This window comes from Thermobia domestica, chromosome 5 (assembly GCF_964235325.1).
Source record: "Thermobia domestica chromosome 5, izTheDome1.hap1.1, whole genome shotgun sequence".
Classification (NCBI taxonomy): Eukaryota; Metazoa; Arthropoda; class Insecta; order Zygentoma; family Lepismatidae; genus Thermobia; species Thermobia domestica.
In genome coordinates, this window is record NC_137458.1 from 149,474,440 (window position 1) to 149,487,619 (window position 13,180).

The 13,180-nt window shown below is 34.2% G+C and overlaps 1 protein-coding gene across 1 annotated transcript in view; it reads right to left on the reverse strand.

The window, feature by feature from the left end:
- Window positions 1-240: 240 nt before the first annotated feature.
- LOC145686175 (uncharacterized) overlaps window positions 241-13,180 on the reverse strand; it is a 158,301-nt gene continuing 145,361 nt past the window's right edge. The window contains exons 6-7 of the mRNA XM_081759195.1: window positions 4,997-5,344; window positions 241-587 (exon numbers count right to left, since the gene is read on the reverse strand). Of these exons, the coding sequence (XP_081615321.1) occupies window positions 396-587; window positions 4,997-5,344 (540 nt within the window). The 3' untranslated portion in view covers window positions 241-395. The remainder of the gene's footprint in view (window positions 588-4,996; window positions 5,345-13,180) is intronic.

The window sequence follows — 13,180 nt, forward strand, 5'->3', positions numbered from 1 at the left end:
GAAAATGCTAAATAGTTGAGCCCTTCTTACTGGTCTAGCGACCAGCAAGTGCGTATTTGGTTTATGTGGTCCCGGGTTAGATTCTCGGTCGGAGCATACATTTGAAATGTATGCTGAGCTCGGATTCCGCCTTAACCCATAGGTACACTTGTTATATAGCCTCTGTGTTGAAAAGGGGCGTTAAACCAATACTTGAGAAACTTAGGGAAAAATTGAGATTAATAAAGTAGAAATATATGCTAATATTTATTTCAATCATTTTATTTCCAATATAGTACTTCGAATAAGCCAGATCATTATAGATACAATGTAAGATCATGTAGATACAATGTAAGAAACTATTGAACGGAGGCCTGTATTTAGGCAAACTTATAAATTTTTAAAGTATTTTAAAGTCATTCAATGACATTGCAAATAAATTCTGAAGCTTTCTCAATGTTTACACCAAGTATAGGTTTTTCACTATCTTCTTGTGAACAGCAGTAAGTATTCGTAATAACTCCAGCAACTGCAAATTTTGGAGATTCATTTCCACACTTGTCTGTTGGTTGCTTAATACTGCAGACTACGGAGGAACCAATATCAGCCTGAAAGACAAAATTAAGGCAATTAGATTAGAACAGACTTCTTGATCTTGCTTTTTGTGGATAGATGTCTAACATGAATATTATACAATATTATATGAAGTGAATACAGATTATATGAAATCCATTGTGAAGACTTGAAACACTTATGGAAACAAACTAAATCCTAAATTGCAATCACAATTACTGGAAATTTATAAATCTCTATGTGTAGTAGTAAAGAACTAACCAAATTAGCTAATTAAGTAAATTAAGAAAGGAAATATACCTATTTTCCGTACAAAAATAATTCCTTGAAAAATTTAGTTGGAACATTAAAATGAATGATCGCTCATGCAAATTGTATGAAAGCGCCTACGTTTTGATAAATTTCTAATTGGAATTTTTATACTAATTTTAGAATGTTGAATGCAATGGAATCATTCGTCTATTTAATAATATAACTTCGTGAGGTCACGAAGAAAATTACTTCCAAGTTGGGATATATGCATATTTATATCCCAACTTTTAGGTATTTTTTTTCTTGATTTCACGGACATAGAATTTAAAAGATTTCCTTTTGGTTCACAGTTTTGCATCAGCAGTAGTTGCATTATGATATACGAGGTGCATGGAACTATCTTGAAAATACAACTGAGAGAATAACATTGTAAATTCATTTTGCAGGTAATTAGATCAAGACGTCTAGGTGGGTTCAAAGCTCACGTTAAACTAAGTTAAGGTCTCATAAATACTACACTGATCGGGGCAGTGAACTTCAAATAGACTTCTGAAATGGGCAGGAAACTGAACACATGAAAAATATGACCATTGTGCATACAACATGTTAACAATACTTCAGGTAAGCCGAGAGGATAATAATAAAGCAAGATCTATGAGCGACTGTGTAATAATGTTGACTCGTTGAACTTATCGGATGAATTTTATTTTTAAGGAATTTTGTATACGAAACTTCTACCCTGTCCGTCCATCCAGAAGACAGAAGTTGTGTTCGTTCGTGCGAGAAAGAGAGAGGGAGAGAGGGGGGGGGAGAGAGGAGGGGGAGATATGAGGAAGAAAAAACAAGAAAAAATGAGAAAGAAAATGAGGAAAAGAAAGAAAGAAAGAAAAAAAGAAAGAAAGTAAAAGCAGGAAAGGAAAAAGGAAGAAAGAAAAAAGGAAGAAAGAAAAAAGAAAAAGAGAGAGAAAAGGAGAGAAAAAGGGAGAAAGAAATGAAAAAAGAACTATTTGATGGATACGAATTTTAGTCTGGATATAGACGGTTAAAAGTTAAATACAGATTTCGTTGATAATATTCAAACGGGAAGTGGTAGAAATAAACAACTTCACTTTTATCGTTGATTATAGGCCTAGAGCAGAAACTTTAACAGATAGTGAGAATCTGTTTTCTGCACTCGATTAAGCTTCCGAAGAATACATTTAATCTCCGTATTTAACTCTTAACTAAATCTACTACCAGGGCCGTCGCGTGGGTTGTTGGCGCCCCCGCGTTCCCCCTCACTTTTACCCCTGATGTAAACGATATAAGTTAATGGAAATGTGTCGAAAGAAGCTTCATGAACACATGAATTTATTATACAGTGTGTCCACAAAGTCTTGTCCCATGAGTCGGGAATGAAACGCGTGATATGACCATGGATTGTACACAAAGAAAGTTATCCTTTGAGATGTTTTTCTGAAGAAGTGAAATGCACCACACAACTGAGCACGTGAGAAGGATAAAATAGCATTACGCGTAAGAACAAAAATTATGAAAGCTCTCTCTTTGCCCAGAAACTTCTCCAAAATCCAATGCCACGAGCACTACTTCTGTATTTTTAGACGTGGCATGTGCTAGACTATTGAAACAAGATGTGCTCACGACGCGTGGATTGACAGTTAAATGGCAATTTATAGCTTAAACTTAATTTTTCAAAATTTCACTGCCAGCAATACTTATCACCAAATTACACCAGATGACTGATTGATGACTATCTTGTAGGAATGAAGAATGAAAATCTAATTTTAACATCTGAAGCAGGAATAGCTCATATATAATTTGTATTGTATGTTGGTTGGCAACACTGTTCAAAGAGTCAAAGCTTAAATTAAATAGATTCAGGTCAGCACAGTAGAAATCATTGACGCCGACCTGTGGAATCAATCCCATTTTGTGGGATTTTCTTTTTCGAAAAAAGGATGAAGGGAATTTTCGTCATAGCAGCATATACAGATGATTTCTCATATTTAATGCTTCATTGACAGCAACAAAATTTGGTATGGACGTGAAGTATACCAATGAGTTCTCAATAGACTTGAGTCAAATTTTGTTATCGGAAAATGCATGCATGCTTAGGATTAGGGATTAGGACAGATTTCTGGGCTTTCAGGATCTATGGCCATTTAGCCCGTCGCGTATGAAGGATGACTCCCTCAGCGAGCACCCTATCCGGGGGAAAAGGAAGGAAGAAAGAAAGAAAAAACTGGGAAAGGAAGCGGCCTGGGACCTATAAAGTTAGGTACCACCCCTGCATTTGCCTGGTGTGAATGAGGAAAACTCGGGAAAACCTCATTCAGGATGGCTGGCCTGAAAAAGATTTTTACACTTTTTCGACCGAGTGCCCCCACCGGGAATGAAACCCGGGACCACTCACATCAAAGGCGAGAGCGTTGGCGACTACGCTACGCGGGGCCACTCTGAAAATGTATGCATGCTACTGAAGTAACTTGGAATTTTAAAAATGTCTTCAAGACAGAGAAATGGTGCTCTGGTATATTTTTTAAAGAAAAATAATTAATTGAAGAAAGTAAAATACGATATTAGAAACCACCAACCTAACAAGTGTTCCATACAAAATGATCGGACAGTGAAATTCTTACAGTAACAAACCAAAAAGTGGATACCAGCTCTTGCAAAATTAAATGATCACTGTGATATAGGGCGTTACTGTAGATTGGTGAAGGTTGTTGGTGCTCAAAGCGTTTTCAAGTAGGAAACTAGATTTCATGTGATTGAAGAAGATATAGTATCGTGTTTGGAACGCGCTTGTACTGTGTATGACGAAGGAGTAGGAAATTAGGTAGAAAGAGCGCTCTCTGAGTATGAAAAGGGCAAAATTACCGCTTATAAAGCTGAAGGAATGTCTTCCAGAGCTATAGGCAGGAAAATTGGGCCCACCGCGTGTGTGGTGAATAATTATTTAAAACTCTGAGCAAAGTATGGTGTAAAGAAATAGCTCAGAAGACCACGGAAACTAATACTAAGACAAATAAGAAATGTAGTCCGTAAGCTAATTGGTAACAATACAAATCTAGTTAACCTGTCCGGTGATCCTACTATAAACGTCCACAAATTAACCTTGTGCCGCGCTGTGCAGCAGTCCAATGTATTGCAATACAAGAAAAAGCGCCGATCACAAGCGCAAGAGACTACGATGGGCGAAAGAGCATGTGCACTGGAGAGAAGAATGAAAGCGGATAATCTTCAGTGATGAAAATTAATTTAGACGGGCCAGATGGGTGGGATATTATTGGCATGATTCGAGGAAAGAACAGATCTTTTCCAAACGGCAGCAAAGTGGCAAGTCTATAATGGTCTGGGGGTAGGTTTGGTGCTTATGGTAAAACCAATCTCGCCTTCCTTTCTTGTCATATGAAGGCCACTGATTATTAAACTGCTCGAAGATCATCTGCTTCCTTTCGCTAGTGTGATTGGTGGATCTTTGTGATTCCTTCAACAGAATAATGCACCTATACATGTGGCAAATTCTACAAAATAATGGTTTTACTACAAACACGTCCGCGTAATGGATTGGTCTGCAATCTTCTTGGACCTGAAACCAATGGATAATGTTTGGGATGTGTTGTGTCGGCAAGTGTATGCTGGAGGTCGACAATACGATAGTATCGAATCTTTGAAAGATGCTATTATTGCTGCATGGGATGCACTTGGCATTTCCACGATATAGAACCTAGTGAATACCATATTTGATCGCGTGTTTCAACTATTAGTGAACAACGGTTCATATATAGGGTATTAAGTGCAGTGGTCGTATCATTTTTCAACAGTGCATTTCTCTGTATACCCACTGTTTCTCATATTTCCACACTGTACTATACAATATATATACACAACTTGCTTGATTACCCGTGATGTATTGTCAGTGTTATACTAACTATCAGATCTAGTTCACTTCCCTCCTTTTACATACACTTTTCGTACCTTAATGCACTGGACATATCATTTTGCAACGCACCTTAGTATGCAAACATTTCGTAGAGAGATGAAGCTATACTACTTGAGGATTCAACACTACGGGAAAAGATAACTCAAAAGCTGTACTATTTTGATTAAACCAGGCCATATGGTCACTAAAATCTAACATTTTGAATCTGATAAGATATAATTAGAACAATCATATAAACATACTTACTATACAAGGCTGTTCAGAATCTTGACCAAACACACACAGATGATCTGCACCTAATTCTGATTGAAGTTCCACCTGACACGAACACACTTCTCTGTCAACTGCGACCGCTTTTGCTTTGCTTAGTAATTTGCTTACGGAATCACAATCCTTGTTGTCGTCAAGTTTATGGCAATGTGTTTGACATCTTTCTTGTGAGATCCTGGCACATGCAGCTTCTGTTTCACAAGTGGCGGGCGGTTCTGGATCAGCAGAGGCTTTGCAACCGATTTTCTTATTTTCTTTATTCTTCTCACATTCTTGCGAAATCTTCGTACATTTTCCTCTTTGATGTTTAGGACTTTTAGGTATCTGAAATAAACGAATATTCTGTTAAAATCACTGAACTAATACAATAGTTATGTACGTTATATTGATATTGAAATTCAGCATTGTATCATACAAAAAGCACAAAATGTAACCAAAGTGTATACAGTAATTGATAATTGGTAGTTATATATATATATATATATATATATATATATATATATATATATATATATATATATATATATATATATAAAGGCGATATCTTGAAATATATCATATGACTAGCCATCAGGTCAATGTCTATAGTGAGTTTTCCTTGGCGGATGTTAAAGACAACTGAACTCTCAGATCGGACGTGGGCCAACACAGACCACCACCACTACGTGAAGATCGCCAAATTGTGTGGATCGTGGTTGTTGAAGCTAGCAACTGCACCTACGACTCTCAAAACTATTTTCGTCATTGTAGTGACTGACTTCAAACAGTTGAAATACATGAATGTGTGTTCATTATGTAGCAGTGCAATTCTGCTTTTGCCTTTTTACAGGATCAACAAGAAATATGAGTAAGAGCACAAGAACTGTACAATATTCTTGACTAGAACATGTGACTTTACGCATGTAATATACATTCGGTCTATTTGTACCGAAGCGGTCTATTTGTAAAATTATACTTATACAAATATTGTGTTGAAAGATGTGTAGAATCTATTATCGAGAAATTTATATTCAAAAAAACATTTTCTTTTGGCCATAGAAGTAGGGTTACCACCTTTCATCTGGAGAAATCCCGGACATATCAAGAATTGAAGTCAAGTTAGAACATAGATATGCAGAATTAGTTATAACGCCTCCCTTTTACACACCCACATGCAAGGATAGACTCTCAATATTACAAAACATGCTTTTATTTGTTACTAGAGTAACAAGGTAAAATAGAATAAGTGAGAAATTGTACTTTTAAAGATGGCAATCCTGGAGTTGCATTGCAAAAGGGAAAATCTCGAAATTGCTTTTCTCCAGAAGAGCAACTATTTCTTTTCTTGAAAAGAAGTTTTTTTTATTAAAAAAAAACTTATTCTCTTTCAGTATGCGACCTCAGATATGCTCTCTTTATAAGTATGATTTTGTACGTATACTCTTATTTTGTTACTCCAGTTTATCGAAATTAAATATGTACACAGGATGAAGTTCATTACGTTAGACGTACACATTGTATGAACATTACTAAAATGATTACCAAATAACTTCAAATATGATTTCAAAGCTCATATTTTACTTATAAAGTTAACTGTCGTTTAAATGTGCTTGTACTTGAATGAAATGAAATCTGTGAGTTTTACGTCCCACGCTTATGCCGGTGAGGCTAAATGTCTGCACATGTTGACATCAGGTCCACAATTTGAATTACACTATTAAAGATGTACCTAGACTTATATTCGGTTAATCGAATCTGTAACTGTAACTGACCACTTACACTTCGAAAAATTGCACAAATCTGAAATTTTCAGATGAACCTTTAATGCGAAAAAAAAAGTTGCATCACGTAATGGTCAACAAGTTTTGATAAGTGATGACACTACGGATAAAAAAATATCTATATCCTCCTAACTCTAGCAATTCCCCAAAGTCACTGCTAACAGGGGTAATATAAATCAAAAATCATCGCTGATAATGGGCTTGCATGTACAAATTTCTAATTTAGATATCGTTTTTTTCTAAAATATATTGGATCTTGGATCAAGTTATCACAAACTTTTTTGAACGTACCTATGTTTTTGTATCATCTCGAATTTGAAAATGTACTTATCGAATTGAGACTTGCCTCTTTTTGTATCGAGAAGTTTCTCTCGTTTTGTTGGCAATACTAGTTACCCTAGTAATAGTATTTTGAGGTTTCAGCTTTAGATCTTCATAATAAATCTTTCAATCCCCCTTCATTTGTACATTTTGTTTCTACTTTTATATCTCTGTAGTTATTAGATAAAACATAAAATGTAAACGTGATTTAAAAACAAAGATAGAGTAGGAATGTTGAAAGAAGCATTTAAATAAGAAATAACCTATCTTGTGAATCTTTGAATAAGAAGTTAGAAACATAAACTCTACTCACGCACACACGATGTTTGTACACCACAAAGTTCACTTCATGGGAACTGTGATTAAAATCGAACCCGTACACATCATTTGAGGTACAATTCATGTTCATTCCTGTTCTTTGTTTACTGTAATGAAAAGGTATGTTCTAGGTCAGATCACCAACATTCCTTAATATTCCGAATTTTCTGTAAATTTTGTCTAATGTGGACATCTTGCTCATCAAAAACTTGGGCGAACTAGTATTGCCCATAAGTCTCGGATGTGTGTGAATTAGTAATGCTCATAAATCTCGGATGTTTCTGTATTGTCTTGAGTTTGAAAATACATCGTGTTCGTGCAATTGCTATATCAATTTAAAGCTTTTATATATGCCACATGTGACATTAAAACAGTGTCTGAGGACTAAAACTTCAGTGAACTAGTATTGTCTATGAGTCTCGGATGTTTCTGTTTCATTTCGAATTTGAAAAAAATGTACTTGTCGATTTATATCAAACGAATCTACTCCCCCAAATTATTATTATTATTATTATTAATAATAATAATAATAATAATAATAATAATAATAATAATAATAATAATAATAATAATAATAATAATAATAATCAAACGGTGAATTTAGTACATAACTTTTCACAAAATTAAGATTTCCTTCTCGAAGTGATTCTACCTAAGGAACGTCTGAGATGATTTTTCGTTTCTTTTACTTTTATTAAAATGTAAAACTTCCAAACAAATGTACAAGATTAAATCTAAACCTAATAGCTCTTTTTTTAATTAGTTTTTTATTGGTGAATGAATTCAAATACGATTTTTAATACAACGTAAAATATTAGTGAACTAATGAATGATACATAATCGGAAATGTATAAAATATATCACTTTCACTAAAATCACTACACTGAAAAAATATTTTTTTCTTTTCATAATAATGAATTCAAATACGATTTTTGCATACAACGTAAAATATTACTCACTAATGAGTGATACATTTTTCAGAAATGTATAAAATATATCACTTTAATAAAATCACTAGACTGAAACATATGTTTTCTTTCTTTGCGTGTTTCATTTCACTATTCGTATAGTAAACTTGATAATGTATATAATTTTCAGACAGTTAGATATCCTCTTGTCACTCAATTTACGTCATAAAAATATATATCACTTTTCACTAAAATCACTACACTGAAAAATATTTTTTTCTTCTTTTTTATCAACACATATCCATCTCATCGATGTCATCCACAGGTTGAGTATCAGTTTCCCCCCACCATGATTGTGTTTGAATTCTGTCAAATAATTCATCCCTGATTGCTTCTATAATTTTTTGTTTACATAATACTTTCATTTCCAATTTTAATCTTTCATCATCAATGTTTATTTCGCCGTCCTTCTTCAAAGCCTGAGATACATTCGGAAAACTATTGTTCATTTCACTAATAATATTTTGTTCATTTACACACGTATGAATTGCCTCAAGTCCAGTACATGCAAGACATTGCGATTTGTCGCGACCCCGGAAACACACAAATCCACCAGGATGGGAGAAATTTTAGGGAAAAAGGATGAGAATGAAGAATAAGTCGATAATCATGTACATGTTCATACACTTATGATGCGCTCAACTCTGTGAATTCAATATCGTGCATGCTATGTCCCGTTAAATTAATCTTTTTTTCTTTGTATATTAAACAAACGTTTCCACTTTGCAAATATGTTAATAAAGCGCCATTATCTGCTTCTACTTTTTCAGTAAATCGCCCTGGTAAAATCACTTTTTGTCCTGCTTCAAAAGTCACACAAACCTTCTTTCCATATACGGTTGTAATTAATTTGCAATCTACAATACGATAGGTTTTATTAATTTCTAAGTCTTGTAATTTTGTAAAAGATACTAACGACGCTGCATTAAGTTTGGTTAATAAATTCATTGACGATGCCATCTTTAACTAATGAATAATATGTTCACTCTCAAAGACGTATTCTATATGTATGACCATTAAATCACCTTGTCCTCATTGTCTTAAGAATTCGCAGGATACCTTTCTTATCTCTCGATGGAAATAATAATAATAAAGGACTCTCCTGCGTGAGACACAAAACTTAATACATTCACACAGGATTGAAAATTTTCAAGCTCATCGATTTTCCTTAACATTGTGTGAGAACATGATGTCTTAAGAAATCCCACGAACAAAGATCATTTCTTTGATCTCATAGGAAGTAAATCGTAAACGAAATAAGCTGAATTGCATAAATAATGAAATTTGCAACTAAGTAAGTTAACGAATAGTGTAATGAGAGAATTTACTTATCATGGGTACAAAAGATTTATTACACTAATTTTACAACTAAAAAAGTGCTAATGCTATATCCATACATATCAATTATTTATTAACTTGAGAAAGGCCTACGACTCGAATATGTGGGAAACAAAATTTTAAATACCGAGAAAAGTTATTTAAACTAATTAACATATATTTAAATGAATCTAAAAGTAATAAATTTTTCTTCACGAACTATGAGATTGGTCTGAAACAGAGAGAGATGCGTTGACGCCCTTATTATTATACTAAGCATCTAGGCTAGTAATACATGAAGGCAAAATTTGTATGTGATGTCTTGTACTTCCAAGTCGAGTTGCCATATTACACGATTACAACGACTCACCAAAGGTAGTCGTTAACCCTGGTTCAGTTATATCTTTAGTGGCAATAATCGTTTTCACCTTAAAATATCTTCTGAAGTTATATTCACTAGTATGCTCACCTTTTCTACTGAAATTACAAGTCCATGATAAATATTAAATAATTTATTCTTTGATTCCCTTTTAATGTATATTCACACCAACCGACTTGCAATCAAACATGTTAACTGAGTATCTATAAACAACGACATAGCAACCAACTAGACAATAATGTATATTTCTTATATATTAAAACATTCTTCTTTTATTATTTTTAATTAACATTATAACAGGTATAGTGCTTGTGTAAAAGCACTTTCTGCCCGAGATATATGTAATTATGGACCGATACAAAGTATCTCGTTATACGACTTAACGGATATCTTCCAATTAAAGCCTTAATTTACAACAGTGAAAACAGAATGAATCCTTTTTCTATGACTTTTATAAGGAGTTCTGTCCGACATTGGATCTCATCATAAATTTTTGTAAAAGTATCGTCGATCTTGCTTCTCGATGTATTCTATCTCGTCTCGAGAATGAACTATATCATGAGGGACGTACCCTCGCCACAGAATTAAGATTTCTTGTTCAAAGTAATTAATTCTACTTAACGTCTAAGACGATTTTTCGTTTCTTTTATTTTTTTTATTAAAATGTAAATTTCCAAACCTAACCATAAGAACAGAAACACGACTAAATGTAGAATGTTACACATATTGATTGGGAAAACAATTGTGTGCAACGATAAAGATGAAATCTTTCAGTGTAACGTCCCACGAATATCTCTTTTAGGCTAAGATGAAAGGATGATTAAGGTAAATGAAATGATATTATGAGATGAAGCGGAAATACCACATGAGAATCAACGAACACGATGTTGTCCATCACAAATTTATTTATTTAATGTCCTACGATTATGCCCATTATGCTAAGGCATCATGAGCTAATATATTCGGTACTCGAGCTAGGGACCATCATATACCAAATGTAAGCGCTTTGCCGCTGTGCCGTCTGCTCATCTTTTCAGCACCCCCAGCTGATCTAATAGCTAACACGGACATGTGGTGAACGTGGTCCTGAGTTCGATTTACGGATGGGAGAGCATTGGAAGTCAAACATAAAGCAAGTTTATTATGATAACTGTTTTCAAGAAACATATGAGCTTTTCCAAGGGAATAAAATCTCACCACCTCTCCCCTGCTACATTTAATATCCTTATTCAGTTTCACATCTGAAACAAAGTTTCATTTCCTTATTCACACACATTATTGGATAGGTGTATCAAAATATCATCTTTAGTAAATCTTATCTATTAACAGACTTATTTTTCATTACACATAACTCAGCGTTTTCGCATTCAGATTACACTATCTTCAGTCGCACGTGAGTACGGGTATGTTCGTATGTGAAGACGACAACAAACATACATGTAATCTCAAATGCTGTATATGTTTGAAAATACGATATTCACGATTCATGCAATGCGATATTCCCCTGAGCAACTAAGGTCTATTCGATCAAAGATCAGTCTGCAAACAAATTCTATTCCCATGAACACTTACAAGTGAATTCGTGAGAATCCCAAGACCAAATTAGATAAAGCAAATAGTTCATAACATACAGACATTTCGTGGAGGCGTAATCTTTTGTGCTATGGGGATATGTTATAGCGCAATATCTCATTACGGCTTCAACTTAAGTGATTTTAATTACTTGTCATAACAGACATCATCATGTGAATATCCATATAATATTTTTCACATGCAATACAATCAACCCTGTTGATTTGAGCATACAAATTTTTTCATCCTACGTTTTTAAAACATTATGATATGCTATGAGAAGTGCTTCCGCTACCAATACGTTTTAAAAACATCCATGAACTACAACAATTGTCTTATCAACTCAATTTCCTGAGAAGGTTCCAGACGTTTCGTGAGAATAAGATCAGGTTAAACTCCTCAAATTCTTCGCAGAAAATCTGGGAACTTCTATTCTTAGTATTACAAGATGGGTCTGGGGGGCTGAGGGGGAATCTAGCTACCCAATACAAGACGACTAGAAAAAAAAATAAGACGAAAAGTTTTTTTTTAAAAAAATAAAATCTAATCTATATGCGAGGCACTGACGTTCAGTGATAGAGTGCTCACCTCAAGTTGGATTCCTCCGTGCGAGGATTAATTCAACTCTAAATCGTGAAGTACTGGTCTCACGTTCGATTCCGATGAGAGAACTTTCAAAATAAAAGCATATTTAGTGTTCTAGTTCGATTCTTAGTGAAAGAGCATTAAATATTTCAAGACAATAAATTAATTATTTCGTTCCTTTCTGTCGTGAAACGATGTGCTATATACGTGAAATTATTTTTTTTTCATGCAAGGATTAATTCAACTCAATGATCGTGAAGTACAGGTCCTGCGTTTGATTCTCAGGTCTTGCGTTTGATTCCCGTGTCCTGCTGGTTCGATCCTCGATGAGAAAACATTACACATTTTAAGACATGAAATTAATTCGATCCTTTCTGTCGTGAAAACGAAGTGAAATTCTTTTTTTTTTTTCATGCAAGGACTAGTTCAACTTTAAAATCATGAAGTACCAAATTCGATCCCAGCTCCCTACCAAAGTAGAATTTTGTGTAAAGTCTTTATTTCATAAGTTAGCGAAGCTACAATCAAGGTTAGTTGTCTGCTTCACTTTCACTCCCAAAATAATAATAATAATGTGATGCTGTATTTTTTAAATTTATTTTTATGGTTGTTATTTATGTTTTAATACCACTTTGGTCCGGGTTCGATTCTCGATGATAGAGAGAGAGAAAGAGAGAGAAAGGGATCATTGAACACTTGAAAGCATTATAGTGCTTCGAAATGAAGAGCTTCGAACAATGTACATATCATATGCTACGCTAAAATCAATACATGAAATTTTTTTTTTCATGCAAGAATTAATTCAACTCTAAATCGTGAAGCACTGGTCTTGCGTTCAATTTCAATGAGAGAACTTTCAAAATGAAAACATATTTAGTGTTCAGGTTCGATTCTCGATGAGAAAGCATTGAATATTTTAAGACATTAAGTATGCTCTTCG